At 46.0% G+C, this 16,813-nt stretch overlaps 2 protein-coding genes across 2 annotated transcripts; both read right to left on the bottom strand.

The window, feature by feature from the left end:
- Positions 1-3,245: 3,245 nt before the first annotated feature.
- On the bottom strand, positions 3,246-8,405 carry LOC132206372 (ferritin, heavy subunit-like). Its single transcript, XM_059640418.1, has 4 exons — positions 8,304-8,405; positions 5,369-5,515; positions 3,866-3,991; positions 3,246-3,401 (listed from the first exon to the last, which is right to left on the bottom strand). Exons 1-4 carry the CDS (start codon positions 8,403-8,405, stop codon positions 3,246-3,248), a joined length of 531 nt encoding a protein of 176 aa, XP_059496401.1.
- A 2,597-nt stretch (positions 8,406-11,002) lies between these two features.
- On the bottom strand, positions 11,003-16,622 carry LOC132206489 (ferritin, middle subunit-like). The gene is made up of 5 exons (XM_059640680.1): positions 16,521-16,622; positions 14,016-14,162; positions 12,361-12,486; positions 11,754-11,897; positions 11,003-11,122 (listed from the first exon to the last, which is right to left on the bottom strand). Exons 1-5 carry the CDS (start codon positions 16,620-16,622, stop codon positions 11,003-11,005), a joined length of 639 nt encoding a protein of 212 aa, XP_059496663.1.
- Between the last annotated feature and the right edge of the window lie 191 nt (positions 16,623-16,813).

Below are 16,813 nucleotides of genomic sequence, written 5' to 3'. Positions count from 1 at the left end.
CTCCTACAAAAGTGCATCACCTCACACCTGTCTGCATTAAACTCCATTTGCCACTTCTCAGCCCAGCTCTGCAGCTTATCTATGTCTCTCTGCGACCTACAGCTACCTTCGTCACTATCCACAACTCCACTGACCTTAGTGTCGTCTGCAAATTTACTAACCCATCCTTCTACAAACTCATCCAGGTCATTTATAAAAATGACAAACAGCAGTGGACCCAACACCGACCCTTGCAGTACACCACGAATAACTGGTCTCCAGGATGAACATTTCCCATCAACTACCACCCTGTGTCTTCTTTCAGCAAGCCAATTTCCGATCCAAACTGCTATATCTCCCACAATTCCATTCCTCCGCATTTTGTACAATAGCCGACTGTGGCGAACCTAATCGAACGACTTGCTGAAATCCATATGCACCACATCAACCGGTTTACTCTCAAATACCTGTTTGCTCACCTTCTGAAAGAACTCAATAAGGTTTGTGAGGCACGACCTTCCCTTCACAAAACCGTGCTGACTATCCCTAACCAATTTATTCTTTTCTAGATAATTATAAATCCTATCCCTTATAACCTTTTTCAACACTTTCCCAACAACTGAGGTAAGGCTGACTGGTCTACAATTACCAGGGTTGTCTCTACTCCCCTTCTTGCACAGGGGAACCACATTTGCTATCCTCTGAACAGGGGAATGACATTTGCAATCCTCATCTTTGTAAAATGCCCTGATTTGGTTGATATGAACATTTTCCTATTTCTGTGCAGCGACAGAATAACGTGCTTTTGGATCGTCTGATACAGGCAACCGATGTCCTTTGTAGATCCATTCTGAATCTGCTGTGATCAGCGTGACTTAGGGTCGCATGAAGCCCAGTTTGAAAAGCAAGATGCTAAATGTGCTGAGTGCCTCTTATACACAGTAGGCCTCAGGGTTCTGTGTCTCAGCTGCTGCTAGAAATGTATCGCACGTTGAACATTTCTGTCTCCATGTTTGGTTTTACATTGTTGAAGTTGAATCAGCGCTTAACGCCAGCATGTTTCCAAGGTGACAGTATCTGTTACAGTTTTCATTGCATTCTGTAGAGTGAACAACTCAAAAATTGGGAAGTCAGAGGCAGGGAATTCTGTTGTGATTACGCAACTTCTAACTTTCCAAAGCCGGTCCACCATCAATAAGACTGAAGTTAGGAGTGAGTAATGCTGGAACAGTTTTCAATGTTCTGGCTGGAGGCAGCACCAACAACATGCAAGCAGCTCCATGTAAGTCTGTCACCATCCTGACTTGGGAAAATATTCCTGTTTGCGAATGAAAATCCCAGAAGCCCTTCCTCGGCAACATTATCATTCCGGTCTCTCCGACACCAGGTGGACTGTAATGACCAGCTCATCACCACCTCCTGAAGTGTAACACTTGCTGAGCACTAAATGTGGCCTTGCCCTTGGCAGACTCACGATTGACTGCATACAGTAAGCATGCTGGGACAGGGTCGTGGAGTCCAAAACTAGGGGTGGTAGGGGTAATGTTTTCACACACAGGCATGTGGAGTTTGGGGGGGGGGGGGGGGGGAAGGGGGGTGGAGAGGGAGGGAAGCTGAAGAACAGCTTTGCCCCACAGAAAATGGTTTATGTCAAGAATGAGTGGCTACATAAAGCACGAGAAGTAGGTGCAATTGCAGTTGTTAAAAGACATTTGGTGATTTCCAGGGAAAGGACTGGTTGAGGGATATGGGGCAAACACAACTAGTTCAGATTTGGAACACTGCTCGACCTGGACGGTTTGAGCCAAACAACCTGTATCTCTGCTGTAGGACTCTGACAGTATGCAACAGCATATTCCTTTGTTCGGTACTTTCGGGTGAGACAGTGTCTCAGTAGCGAACACTTACCTCACAGCGACATGGGATTTATTACAGCCTTAGGGCACCCTGGGGAGTTTGTACATTTACAGTGTCTGTTTGGTTTCCCACCCACCATCTGAACTATTTGCTGGTCAAGTGGATAGGCAATGCTAAGTTGGTGATATTGACAAGGGGCAAGCTGGATTAGCCATGGGGAAGACACAGGGTTAAAGGACTGGGGTGGGACTGAGCAGGATTCTGGTCAGAAGGTTGATGCTACCTGGGTCAAATGGCCTCTTGCCAGAGAGCAGGGATTCTATCACCAAGGATAGAGACTGGGCCAAACAACAAGGATTTTTGTGATGGAACAAATCTATTCAGTACCTTAATGACCCACACTCTTCCTAAGGCTACAGTGTGCACTTGTGCCAAAACTCAAGATAATCTCCGGGCTGTCTCTGATCACACCCTCCCTAACCCATGATCAGACACCTTGAATGATCAAGGAAACAGCTGTAAGGCAAAGTCAGCATGTCCAGGCATCTTGACTGAAGGAGACAGCCCCCATCTTCCCCAGAAATCCCTGCTCCCTCACTGGGTCAAAAAAAAAATTTCATCAGCCCATGGAAAGGTTCCAAGAACCAAGGTAGCAGCTTTTTGTACAAACCCTTCAACAGTCAGAGGCCAGTTGTAGCTGCAAGCATAAACCAAATGTGAGTATTTTGAACCATGGGCAATCATCCAAGCCCCAGGTCACCAATCCTTGTATTTATGGTATCAAGAGCATCCACTATCAATCAAGTAGCCCCAGAGAATCTGGAGATGATTCTCTGGAATGTGACTGTTCAGAATGTTTGGGCTGAATTTCCCCAGCTCAGGGCTGGTGGACTTCCAGTTATGGGGAGGGACTGAGCCCAGGGCGAAGGAAAGAAAGCAAAAAACTGAGGAAGCCACTTGAAGGAATTTTGGATTCCTTCTGGGGGAAAAACAAATCTATGCAGTTGAACCAAGAAAGTTCAGAAAACCCAAGGGCCCCTGGGAGGAGCAGCAGACTTCAGTGACAAAGGGAACTGGTCAGCAGGGCCACCAGTTGATGGTTGTCGTCAGGGTCGGTCACAGGCCCCATTTGAACCCCAACTGGCTCCCATAGGCCTGGAGTCTGTCCACAGGGGGTTGGGGAAAAGCAATGGTGAAGTGAGGCAAGAAAGCTTGCTTGACCAAAGCGGTATCAGTGGTCTCAAAATGATGCACAGTAACTGAGATCAAGAGATCATTTTATTCATTTCCATTCGGCTGGTACAGCCATTACATTCTTTGCTCAAAGTCCTTTCTCCCTGGAGAGAGGCAGATTGCCCAGGGTGAAGTGGGGAATGCATTCAGACAAGCAGACAGTACTCCAGGCCACACTAACTGCTGTCCTCCAGGGAGAGCCTGTCAAACAGGTACTCTCCCATCCCATTCTCAGGGGCTCCCAGGCGCTTCAGGTTGGTGATGTAGTCCCCAAGTTGCTTGATGATCTCCACCTCCTCATCCAAATAGTGGGTCTCCAGGAAGTCACACAGCTGCAACAGAGGAATATGACACTTGGTACATCAACACTATCCAAGACAACTTCAGAATCCCCACTGAAAAACATGCATATGGAGGGAGATTGTCAGGGATGACTAGAGCCAACGCCTGGAGAAATTGTGCAAAGAGGACAACTGCTTTTTAGCTGCTTCATCTTGCTGTTTATTTACTGGAGCAGAGTTGACTTGTGATGGATAAAAGTCATTCCACTGCAGTGGCCCTGAATGAGAATTCAGTCGCCAATATCCCCTCAGTCCTCCCCACAGGTTTACAAGTTAAAATACATACTTGGAGTCAACTGCTCAGCAATGATTTTGTAATCACTATGGATCTGAAGTGATCCATGTCATCTGCACAAAAACAAAGTCTAACTGAATTTCTAATCCACAAAAGACCAACCAATGAAGGTGTTGCCCTGAGGGCCTAGCAGTGAAGTCAATGAGGAGGTGAAGCTTACATGAGGGTCAGCCTGGGCAGTGGCAACTTGGTGTAGATCCAGCAAACTCTGGTTCACATTCTTCTCCAGATCCAGGGCAACCTGCATTGCCTGCAGGCTGTTACCCCACTCATCCCTCTCTGGCTTCTGGAGGAGGGAAAGAAGGACTGTTAAGCTTCAGAATCTCTACAACGTGGATCAGTCTGTAACTGCTCTGAAGAGGATCCCAACTCGTCCTTCTCCCACCCTATTCCTGTAACCCTGCATTTCAGATGGCCAATCCTCTTTTACTATGAGGACACCAACGCAGACAAGGGGAGGACATGTAAACACCAGTCCCTCACCAGAGGCCAGATCAAAACCTGTGTCCCTGGCACTGAGAACACTGCTAGCCCCTGAGGGAGCCCTGGAGCACAGCTGAAGAACAGTTCCTTCAGAATTGCTTTCACCTTGCCTGTCGGTCCTTGATCTGAAGGAGGAAGGTGAATAACAGGTCATTGTGGGGGTTAATGACAAGATTTGCATCAGGGTCCATCTGATGGAATTGCGAGGATATTCACAAGTGAATCCTAAATGCTGTCATGGTACAGTGGTAGTGCCCCTGTCTCTGGCTGACAAGGCCAAGGTTCAAGTACCACTTGTGCTGGTGGCTTCATACATGCCTGAGCAGGATGATCAGAAACATCACGGCTATTTAATTCATCCAAGGGACAGCGAGGTGTTTGCAAAGTGTGTTGTGCTGCTAACAGTTAAGAAAGGCCCACAACCATAGATCCCTCAAAGTTCAGACAAGGTCAACAGGGTGTAACAGTGACAGAGGGCAAGCAACCTCTATTAGTTGGGTGTGGTGGAACAGGAAGGGGACCAGTCTCCTCAGTTTGTTTTTCTGGTCACCACATTATTCCTCTTTGGCCTCACCAGTCACCTGGACAGGATGGCACTGCAGGGGGAAGCTGGTGAGGTTCCCCAGGCTGTTGCCCAAGATCCATTGATTGGAGGTTAGATAGGCTGGGATTTTCTGTGGAGCAGGAACAGCTGAGGGAGTGACCTGATGTAATTGAAGAATAGAGAGTGGCCAGTTGATGGAATGTCTTCCCATGGCAGACACCAAGACAGGAGAGAAACCAGGTTTGAGGAGTAAGCAGGTTAGAGGGGATTGGAGGAAACTTCACCCCACCCCCACCCCTCTGAGGGGCTGTTTGAAATATGAGATGAACCACATAAAGGGTTGGATGGTGGTGGAGACAGCTACTCCAGATCAGTTTAGGGTCCAGCTGGACAAATACTTAGTGCCAGGACAGTGGCCTGTGGACCAAGGGCAGGTAAGTGGGATTAATGTTGTTCGTGTTTGTGGGGTCAGCATAGACATGGTGGGCCAAAGGGCTTCTTTCCACACTGGCTTCAAAAAGGAGATCAAACAGGCTGAACAAAGTTTTGACTCAAATGAAAACCTTGTCACTGACTTGAAACCACACCACAAGAGCAGCCATTACCATCCCATTCCCCACCCCACCCAACTCCAACCTTCACATCCTGGAGGAAGACTCCGCCTCCACGCTGATTCTGGAATTTCAGCAGCTTCTCTGCATGTTCCCACTTCTCCTGAGACTGATGTTTGAAGAACTGGGAAAAATGGGGAAGGGCAACATCGTCCCGGTCAAAGTAGGACATCTGGAAGGGAGAACAAGGTAAAGTCCATTAACAAGTCATGGGCCAATTTCAGTTCAGAACTACAGGGCTACTTGAGCATTCTCAAAATCAAACTGACAATAAGCTGTTAAGTACCTGATGCATTAACAATTCAGAACCCAGTTTTGAGCAGTTGCTGTTGAATTGGAAAAATCAAAACAATCCCAGCTTCCTCCAGTAAGCTGTAAATACCATGTGTTTTATTTTGGTTTGAAACTCCAGGCAAATTGCCCAGGAGGGTCTGGCACAGCATTTGGTGAGAACAAGTGTGAATTGATGTTTTTACTGATTAACCTCCACCAGAAATGGGATAAATCTTTGATTGAATCGGGTTTCAAGAAATGCCAGGGGCTGGAGTGCAGGATGTACACCAATAGAACAGCTGCAGGGCACTGTATTGCTGCTTTGGCAAAGACCAGAAAACAGATCCTAGACACTGCAATTAACAGCTTGGAAGAAGCACATTTTCTGCTGAGTCAGGATCAATGCAATTGGATGCACTGTATCTATTAGTTTGACAAGAACTGCAGTATTGGGGTGGCTGGGGGGGGCATGAGGAGATGAATGAAGGATGTTAGCTCCAAGAATCTGCCAAGGAAAGCCTGCCTAAGGACAGCCTTTGGGTTGTTACTGCAACAGTTTATTGTTGCATCTGAAACAGCTGCACTGACTCAGACTGCTAGCAACTTGTACCATTACACATGAAACAAAGACTGACAAAACAAACTGATCACATGACAAATATGACAGTGATCTGCAGATCAACTACTCTCCAGACAAGATCCCTCATTAACCTGGAAAAACCACTGTTGACTTAATCCAACAGGCAAAGTCCTGTAGATTTCTAAACCAGGATGTTCACAATTCAATGTATTGAGGTTTAGCAGGTCTGCTATTGGAAGCAGCCAGTAACAAGCACATTCTTACAAATCCTGCTGAAAAAAGTTGCTTCAATTCTCAAATGCAAACACAAGCACAATTTATCTTTGCGATTTAAATGTGCAGTTAGAAGATGTAGAATAGTAAGGATTTCATTCCTGGCACATGCTTACAAGGTGTGTTGGGACAATGGGTCAGTGATTAAAACCCAACTGCTGGCTCAATGAAAGCTGTTCCCCCTCCCAAACTGGGGCTGACAGGGGCTTGATCCTCATCAGGAGGGGGACTTCCTGGTGACAGGGACAAGCCCAGAGAGCACCCTGCAACAAACACCAAGGTTACGTAAACACCTTCTACCCCTTGGAAGGGCACAAGCACCCCACCTGGGGAAAGAGGGTCCAGTTAGTTTACAATCAGGCCAAATACAATGGGCATAAACTTTTTAACCAGAGTCACTGGGTCAGTACATTCTCAGCCCCATGGCAGTGCTGTGCCTTTGAAAAGCTCCAACACTTGACATACAGACAGCCCACACCCACCTCATGAGTATGAAGAAAAGCAAGGTAGATTTCAAATGGAGATCTGCTTAATCAGATAAGAGTCACAACCTCACCCAGTTTAATCTGAGCATAGAACATAACAGCCAAGTGCAGGCCCTTCAGCCCTTGATGTTGTGCCGACTTGTCATACTGATCTCAAGCCCATCTAACCTACACTATTCCATGTACGCCCATTTGCTTATCCAATGATGACGTAAGTGTACCTAAAGTGGGCAAATCTACTACTGTCACAGGCAAAGCATTGCATTCCCTTACTGAGTAAAGAAACTACCTCTGACATCTGTCCTATATTTATCAGCCCTCAATTTAAAGCTACCCCACCTCATGCTCACCATCACCATCTAGGTAAAAGGCTCTCCCTATCCACCCGAACTAGCCCTCTGATTATTTTATATGTTTCAATTAAGTCACCTCTCAACCTTCTTCTCTCTAATGAAGAGAGCCTCAAGTCCCTCAGCCTTTCCTCATAAGATGTTCCTTCCATACCAGGAAACATCCTAGCAGATCTCCTCTACACCCTTTCCAAAGCTTCACATCCTTATAATGCAGTGACCAGAACTGTATGCACCAGAGTTTTTGGATAGCTTCACCATAACCTCTTGGTTCCAGAACTCAATCCTCTTAATAAAAGACAAAACACTGCCTTAATTGCCCTGTCAACCTGGGTGGCAACTTTGAACAATCCGTGTCTACCTATCGACACAGATCTCTCTGCTCATCTACACTACCAAGAATCTTACCATTAGCCCTGTACTTTGCCTTCCGGTTACTCCTACCAAAGTGCATCAGCTCACACTTGTCTGCATTAAACTCCATTTGCCACCTCTCGGCCCATCACTGTAGGGCTAGAACAAGCCTATTCTAAGCTGATTGCAATAGGAAACCAAGATTCTCAGTCACAATTGGCAGGTTTACTTCAGATCCCCACAAGATTCAAATAGAAACAAGGATACAAGAAAAGCAGTGACTAGCTGATGGTGCTTCCATTCCCACAATGGTGAGTCCCAATTCATTTTTAATTTTGTTCCCTCAAGTTTCAAACAGCCACAGGAAGCTATAATTACCACCAGTCACAGCACCATCATGGGACAGGCAAGTAACTACAAGAACACTCCACCCTCCACATCTCACTGACAACCAACTGGGACCCAAGTTAGAGTAACATTAGACACCAAACTATTGTTACAGTAACATCACACTCATCCTGCATTGAGAAAGAGGGAGGAGCCACAAAACTCAGTCTATAAGATAGACAACTTAATTACATCCAAGGGGAAGAGTTCACTTCAACAGAACAGAAGTATGTTTCACCCAACAGAGACACCACTCACCAAAGACTGATAGAGATAGGAGGCAGTGAGCTCCACATTAATCTGCTTGTTGACAGCAGCTTCACAATCCTGGTGATAGTTCTGACTGATCTGGGAGGCCATCTTATAAAGGAAACACTTGCTTTATTTTCCTCCCCAGAAAAATGACACAGCTAAAAGCAACAGTAAACATCCCTGCCCTGGGACTCTATTTATACTCCAGGAGCCAACACTCATTTTATGAAGCAGGAAATGAGATCATCAGTGATGGCCAAACACTCTTGTTAATCAATTGATCAGCTGCCACATCCAATCAGTGCAGGATGGGAATCGGGTCAAAAAACCAATCAGAATTGACAACTGGTTGATGATGAAATTGCTGAAATGACCTTTGACCTCCCGCACAAGTGCAAATTCTGGAAGGACATCTCCCTGAAAATGAGAATAAAATATACTCTAAAACTTCACGTCTGTATCTGAGGTTGTGCGTTAAGACACATTCATCACAGATTTGCAGAATTCTGTCGGATTGCTATTCTGAGGGATTAGTCGTCATAATTTTTGAACGTTGGTGTTGGAGCTCTTTGAAAAATGGCTCGATTTGGTTGATCAGAACATTTTCCTATTTCTGTGCAGCAACACAAATAATGTGCTTTTGGATCATCTAAAACAGGCAACTGATGTACTTTGTGGGTCCAATCTGCATCTGATGTGATCTCCCTGACCTTGACCTTGAAGCCCAGTTTGAAAAGCAAAACGCTAAATGTGCTGAGTGCCTCTTCTACACAGTAGGCCTCAGGCCTCTATGTTTCAGTTGCTGCTAGAAATGTATTGCACGTTGAACATTTCTGTCTCCCAGTTTCGTTTTTCGTTGTTTGAAGTAGAACTAGTGATTCACCCCAGCATGTTTCCAAGTGAAGAATTTCTGGTTCTGTTTACATTGCGTTCTCTAGATGGTACAGCTCAGAAACTGGGAATTCAGATGCTGGGAATTCTGTCAGGAAGTACTCAACTCCTGAGTTTCCAAAACCTGCCCACCCTCAATAAGGCTGAAATTGGGAGTAGTGCTGGAATAGTTTACAATGTTCTTGCTGGAGGCAGCACCAACGACACTCAAGCAGCTCCATGTAACTCTGTCACCATCCTGACTTGGAACAATATCCCTGTTTGTGAATGAAAATCCCAGGAGCCCCTCCTCAGCAACAGCAGCAGCAGCAGCATCATTCCGGTCTCTCCGACACCAGGTGGACTGTAATAAGCAGCTCATCACCACCTCCTGAAGTGTAACAGTTGCTGAGCACTAAATGTAGCCTTGCCATTGGCACACTCAAGATTGACTGTATATAAAAAGCATGCTGGGACAGGGTAGGGGAGTCCAAAACTAGAGGGCACCGGTTTGAGGGGAGAGCGGCAAGATTTAAAAGGGGCGTGAGTGACAACATTGTCACACAGAGGGTGGTGCGTGTATGGAACGAGCTGCCAGAGGAAGTGGTCGAGGTGGATAGAATTACAACATTTAAGTGACATTTGGAGATTTACATGGAAAGGAACGGTTTAGAGAAAGATGGGCCAAACGTAGGCAAATGGCACTACACAGTTTATGAAAACCTGGTCTGCAAGTTCGGGCTGCGCTGCAGAGTCTATTCCCATGGCGTAGTTTGCCGCAGTGTATTCCTTTCCTTTGGTACTTTAGAATGTTTTGGCGCCTCAGTGCCAGGGACCCAGGTTCGATTCTCCCCCTGGGTGATGGACTGCGTGGATTTCTTCCAGGTGCTTGAGTTTCCTCACACAGCCCAACGATTTGCAGATTGTCGATCGTGAGCAGGGGCCTGCAGGCTAGGTCGATTAGCCGTGGGAAATGTGGAGTTAAGGCAAAGGGGTTGGGTCTAAGGAGGATGCTGTTCAGAAGGTCGATGCAGATTTAATGGGCCTAATGGTCCCTTCCTGCACTTGAGGGTTACTGTAGCCAAGACTTATTGTCACCAAAAATAAATTGCTTTATGTGGTGGAACAAATATGTTGAGTGCCTTTTGACTCTGCAGCACCCCCCCCCACCCCAGCCAACCTCGATGAAGGCTGCAGTGTGCACTCGCTACAAAACTCCCTGGAACAATCCTCAGGATGTCTCTGATAGCCCCCTCACGAACCCATGATCTCTGACACCTTGAAAGATAAAAGAAGCAGCCGTAAAGGAAAGTCAGCATCTCCATGTCTCCTCCGAGCCACTTTGCTCCTTCAATGTGATTTCACCCAATCAACCTGCATCAGGAGTAATGTTCACCATGGGGGAAAGCTCAGAGGAACCAAAGGAGCAGCTTAGTGTGCTCAATGCTGGCATTAGCAACAAGAGCCAATCAAACAGCAGCATTTAACCAGGTGCATTGCTGTGTTCTTCCCAGGTCCCTGTTATCCTGCTGTAAGCAGCAATGAGGCCCTGCATTATAATCCAGTACAGTTCAGGTGAACGTCTGGAGCTGACTCCCAGGGAAAGGGGCTGTGGTGAATGTTTAGGCTGGTGGGGGCACGTGGATAGAAAAGGTTGGGTGGGGGGAGGGCGGGGTGAGAGAAGTGAGGAGAAGCGGAAGAGAAAGAGCGCCAGCCACAGTTTGGGATGGTGAAACCAAAAGTAACAATACTGAGAATATAGTGTTTATTGGTCAGGGTAGGGCCCAATGGGGGAAAAAAAAAAAAAAGAGATATACCAGGCAGTCGAGATTGTTTCACACCTCTGCTGCTTCCGCCAGCTGGATTGAAATCAGAGCCTGCTGGGCCTCTTCCTTTAGACCTTTGTGATCAGGCAGCTGGGTCAGTAGATAAAGGGCTGTCTTCACTTTGTGTTGCTGTCATCATTCAGGCAATAATTGAGTACGCAGGATGGCTGAGGCGGGGAAGAGATTAAGGGAAATGTGCAATTGAACACCACTATCCCAAATTCTATCAGGCTGGGTAGAGAAGTCTATTTAGAAGGTGTGGGAACTTCCTGTCACCAGAGGAAGACAATTTCTTTGAGCTACAGTTGAACCCACCATATCCAGAAGCGCACTAATTGTCCTCTAGAAGAGGGAGAATGCCACAATTGACAAATCCCAACCTTATCCTATTTGGAGGAGAAACACCTTCAATTTCCACAGGACTAACCAAAAAAAAACACTCCATCGAGTTACATTCTAATGTGGGGATAGTGAGCTATTCTGTGAAGGGTTGCCTAATCCAATTAGAAATTGGACCAATCAAATGACAGAAAACGAATTGGCTTCAAGCAAGAGCTATCACCCAAAGTATTCAGAGCTCTGAATGATGGACAATAAGCAAGATCAATACATGATTTTATTCATTTCCATTTAGCTGGTACAGCCATTACATTCTTTGCTCCAAGTCCCTTCTCCTTGGAAGGAGACAGGTTGTCCAGGGTGAAGTGGGGAATGCATTCAGACCAAGCAGACAGTACTCCAGGCCACACTAACTGCTGTCCTCCAGGGAGAGCCTGTCAAACAGGTACTCTCCCATCCCATTCTCAGGGGCTCCCAGGCGCTTCAGGTTGGTGATGTTGTCCCCAAGTTGCTTGATGATCTCCACCTCCTCATCCAAATAGTGAGTCTCCAGGAAGTCACACAGCTGCAACAGAGGAATATGACAACTGGGTGCATTAACACTATCCAAGACAATTTCAGAATTCCCACTGAAAAACAGGCTTTACCATACTAGTTCCAGACAGCCCTGAAAATTTAGCTAACACCTGGAAAATCTGTGCCAGTGAAGACAATAGGATGTCAGCTGCTCCATCTTGCTGTTTGTGAAGTGTAGCTGAGTTGGATGGTGATGGACAATGATCATTCCACTGTAATGCTCCCAAGTGAGAATGGGAATTCAATGGCCAATATCACTTCATCACTCCCAATGGATTGCCTTCCAAACTCCCATTTCACTTCATTACTGATCACCATGTAACAACTGCTCAGCAGCATGGACCCAAAGTGATCAGTGCACACCTGTGAATTTCCAATCCACACAGACCAACCAATGAAGTGTTGCCCTGAGGGTCTAGCAGTGATGAGAATGAGGAGGTGGTGAAGCTTACATGAGGGTCAGTCTGGGCTGTGGAGAGTTGGTGTAGATCCAGCAAACTCTGGTTCACATTCTTCTCCAGATCCAGGGCAACCTGCAGCGCCTGCAGACTGTTACCCCACTCATCCCTCTCTGGCTTCTGAGGATGGAAAGAAGGACAGGTAAGCCTCAGAAACAACATCCCTGCAGCATGCATCAGGCCATTCTGCCCACTCATGACCATCTGAAGAGCATCCAACCTGGTCCTAGCCCCAGCCATGTAATCCTGCATTTTTCATGGCCTATCCTACCCTGCACATCTTTGGACTGTGGGAGGAAGCCTATGTAGAGATGCGGTGAACATGTCAACTCCAGAATTAAGCTTGTGCCCCAAGCACTGATGCAGTTGTGCTAACCACCGCCATCCCTGAAGTCCTTAGGAAGAACAGATCAGTTATTTAAGGAATTGCTTTCACCTAGCCCTATTTGCTTCTTCCGAAAGGAAAGTCAATTCACAACCAGGTCATAGTGGGGATAAGAGTTATGTTTGCACAGAATTGTCAGTGCCCATCTGATGGCATCCCAAGGAGGATATTCACAACTTAATCCCAGGGCTCGTAATGCAGTGGTACTGTCCCTAGGTTTGGAGCATAGGCCCAGGTTGAAGTCCCACTTGTGCTTATGGCTTCATATAGGACTGACCTGAATGATCAAAAGCATCACTACTATTTAATTCATTGAAGGGACAGCAATATGTTGACAATAAAAGGAACCAAGAGAACAAGACTAGAGATATTTCAAGGATCCATAAGTGTAGACAGGGTGGGGAAGTTGGCTTCCACAATGCCCTTCCCCATTTCTTGGGGCGCAGTACAGGGACTCCAGTCTTGTCACAAACTTTGCAGCATTGGCCATGCAAAGGTGGAATACTGTGTGGTGACCAGAGCCACAATGGCACTGGAAGGGTCACCAGGATGTTGCCCCAAGACTGAAAAATCCATTAAAAGGAGAGATCAGATTTCTCACTCCAATCCTCAGAGTGAAGTCAGTTGAGATGTTTATGTGATGGCATTTGATTAGTGTGGAGTCTTGATAGTAGATGGGGAGTGTCTGCTATGAGGGGGTGGGGAGAAAGAGACATTAAGACCAGAGGGCACTGATGTGAGGAGTAAGCAGGTTAGAGGAATCCTTTGCCGAGAGGGTAGTGGAAAAATAATATGGGGGGGGTGGGGCAGTGGGGGAGGCATCTCCTGCTGCAATATTTAAGCAGCTTCTAGACAACTACCAATGCCATGGGGGCTGTAGACCAAGTGCAGTAAATGGGATTAATGTGGTTTGGTGTTTATCGGGTCAGCATGGTGGTGGGGGGGTGGGGGGGTGGGGGGGTGGGGGGGTGGGGGGGTGGGTGTGGGGGAAAGCAGCAGGTGGAGGGGAGCCAAGAGGCTTGTTTCTAGGATTTCTTTCCTTTTCATCAAAAGGAGGGGAGCCAAACAAAACAGTTTTCACTTTCTTTCAGGACATGAAACCACACCATAAGCAGCCATTTCTCACATCTCCTCCCCACTGCCTGCCTTCTCCAACTCCAACCTTCACATCCTTTACCACATGAAAATCTTGTCACTACTAACAGAAAACACCATGAGCTACCATTCCTGCACACCACACCATGCCCCCCTCCCAAACTCCAACCTTCACATCCTGGAGGAGGACTCTGCCTCCACGCCGATTCTGGAATTTCAGCAGCTTCTCTGCATGTTCCTGCTTCTCCTGGGACTGATCTTTGAAGAACCGGGAGACATGGGTGAGGGCAACATCATCCCGGTCAAAGTAGGACATCTAGAAGGGAGATAACATGTTAAAGCCCATTAAACACATCATTGACCCCATTTCTCATGCTCAGAACTGGAGGACTGGTTTAGTCTAAAGCAAACTAATGATTCAATCAGCTGAAAATTGTTGACACCTTACAATGTTCACTAATGGTGTTGCAAAGTTAGCCAGCAGCTCCTTTAATTGGAGGAAACCAAACAACCCCAGCTTCTTCCATGTAAGATACAATTTCAGTGTTTTGGTTTGTAAACCCTGCTGAATTGGTTGGGGGGGGGGGGTGTCTGGCACAGCCTGGATAGAAAAGCTGAAAGCACATTTCTACCATCTAGCCTCCAGAAATGGATGGAAGTGGTAACTGAATAGGGTTTAAACAAGTGCCAGGAGCTGGAATGCAGGATGTGCACAGGGTCAGGCAACTTCAAGTCATTACATGTCTCCCCTGGTGCTCGAGTAACATGCAGATGCTGGACATTAATATAGCTGGTAGGTACAGGTCTTCTGCAACCAATTGGATCAGATGTACTGTTTTTTTTTTTTACATAAAGCAGCTCTACAAGAGATGCTGTTTGCAGTATGCAGGAGAATGAGGGCGATTAGGAGAATCTTGGTGCTAAAGGAGAGCCTGCCCAGTGACAGCCTTTGGCTTGTTGCAGCAATAGTTTATCACATTTGTTTATGCCATGCACTCAGGTTGCCAGAAGCTTGCAAAGCAAAGCATTAAAATTCACAACTGAAACAAGATCAAATGTTCAGGAGACCTAATGGTATCTGCAGGACTGTGTGACCTATAGATTGTTGACTTGTTCAAAGCTGGAGAGCTCAATTTAGCTTATTCCAAGAGGCTAAACTATTGTTTTCCCCACTCATTTCACTCACTTTTCAACTGAGATTCACAATCCAACAAGTTACTGCTGATTAGGAACAGTCTATTGACATCAAAAGAAGAAGTTGTTCTTTGGTAGAATCCTGGTGAGAAGTTAGTTTAATCCTCAAATACAAACTAAAAGTTAAAAAAGTGGTTTAATTGGGTAGTTAAGTTGTAGAAGGTGAAGAATAGTGGGGATTTTATTATCAGCACACAAGATTCCCTATTGAGTTGGGACAGTGGTCAGTGACTAAAACCCAACAATTGGTTCACTAGTTAAAGCTATTCCCACCTCCCAAAAAGGTAGTTATAGGGACTTTATCCTCATGTCCCTAGATAGGACTTCCTTCCAATAGGCACAAGCCCAGAGAGTGATGAATATTCTCCATGTGTCTGGAGAAAAGTGGAGCTGCAACGTGCAAGAAGCAGACACCATCCAGGACAGAGCAGCCCACTTCGTGGGGACTGCATTCACCACCTCCTTTCAGGGTCCATTATCTACCAGGTCCCCTGCAGCACTCACCAAGGGGACCTCAACACCTTCTGAACACATTCTACTCCTTGGAAGGGCACAGGGGCACCACCACATGGTGGGAGGAGCCAGTTTGTTTCTTTATCTGGTTAAATGGTAAAGGAAGAACATTTATTTCTTCACCTCTGGGTCAATAGCCTCAGCATGTTCCAGCAGCCCCCTTTTGGGGGCGGGGGGGTCGGGGGGGGCAGGCACCTATAACAAGTCAACTTTCTATAGGTTGTGAAGTGATGGATCAAACCCACTTCATGATATAGAGCACAGAAAGCCAAAATAATATCGGAGACCTACTTAAGCAGGGAGCAGCTTGTCTTACCTCAAGGACTTCAGTTCAGCTTAAAAAAATCTGATTTGTCAAATTACTACAACACCTTATTGTAAATACCAAAACCAGTATGTTTGTTTATTTACATGCACAAAATTAAAGCAGATACATCAAGGCAGATTTAAAAAGGTAGTTAGCCAATGGTTATCTGGATCAAAGCTTGACAGTAGTTTAGAAAATTATGGAGAGCCACAGCCAGTTATAGGCAATCACAGCCCTAAAAGGAATTGTAAGATAAATCACAAGATGCTTCACCCTCCATATATCATTGAGACAACTGGGGCCTCAGTTGCTGCATATCAGTATCATATCCCATTGTCACCACATTTACGCTGAATCAAGAAATAGCTAAGAGAGATACAAAAAAAAACAAACAAGTCTACAAGAGTGTTAAAGATAATGGGAACTGCAGATGCTGGAGAATTCCAAGATAATAAAATGTGAGGCTGGATGAACACAGCAGGCCAAGCAGCATCTCAGGAGCACAAAAGCTAAACGTGTGCTCCTGAGATGCTGCTTGGCCTGCTGTGTTCATCCAGCCTCACATTTTATTATACAAGAGTATTAATCTAGTTTGTTTTAAAAAAAAAACAGTTCACTTCATAACAGAAGTAACTCCAACCCCACAGGGACAGCACTCACCAAAGACTGATAGAGATAGGAGGCAGTGAGCTCCACATTAATCTGCTTGTTGACAGCAGCTTCACAATCCTGGTGATAGTTCTGACTGATCTGGGAGGCCATTTTGTGATAGAAACAGCTTTCCTTATCCAACAAAACCAAATTATAAATATAGAAAGAAAATCAGCTACACCTAAAATAGCAATGCCATTGGGCTCTATTTATACTCCAGGAGAAGACCCTCATTTTTTGAGCAGGAAATGACATCATCAGTGATGGCCAATCACTCTTGTTAATCAATTGATCAGTTGCCA

Source organism: Stegostoma tigrinum, chromosome 38, assembly GCF_030684315.1.
Source record: "Stegostoma tigrinum isolate sSteTig4 chromosome 38, sSteTig4.hap1, whole genome shotgun sequence".
Classification (NCBI taxonomy): Eukaryota; Metazoa; Chordata; class Chondrichthyes; order Orectolobiformes; family Stegostomatidae; genus Stegostoma; species Stegostoma tigrinum.
This window is presented reverse-complemented; position numbering and strand designations above follow the sequence as displayed.

Bases quoted from the DNA above. Each gene is read 5' to 3' on its own strand.
- LOC132206489 (XM_059640680.1), bottom strand. From the start codon at position 16,622: ATGGCCTCCCAGATCAGTCAGAACTATCACCAGGATTGTGAAGCTGCT. The intron at 14,163-16,520 runs GTGAGTGCTGTC...TCTCCCTTCTAG, and splicing joins CCTATCTCTATCAGTCTTTG to ATGTCCTACTTTGACCGGGA. The intron at 12,487-14,015 runs GTTGGAGTTTGG...TTCCATCCTCAG, and splicing joins TCCTCCTCCAGGATGTGAAG to AAGCCAGAGAGGGATGAGTG.
- LOC132206372 (XM_059640418.1), bottom strand. From the start codon at position 8,405: ATGGCCTCCCAGATCAGTCAGAACTATCACCAGGATTGTGAAGCTGCT. The intron at 5,516-8,303 runs GTGAGTGGTGTC...TCTCCCTTCCAG, and splicing joins CCTATCTCTATCAGTCTTTG to ATGTCCTACTTTGACCGGGA. The intron at 3,992-5,368 runs GTTGGAGTTGGG...TCCCTCCTCCAG, and splicing joins TCTTCCTCCAGGATGTGAAG to AAGCCAGAGAGGGATGAGTG.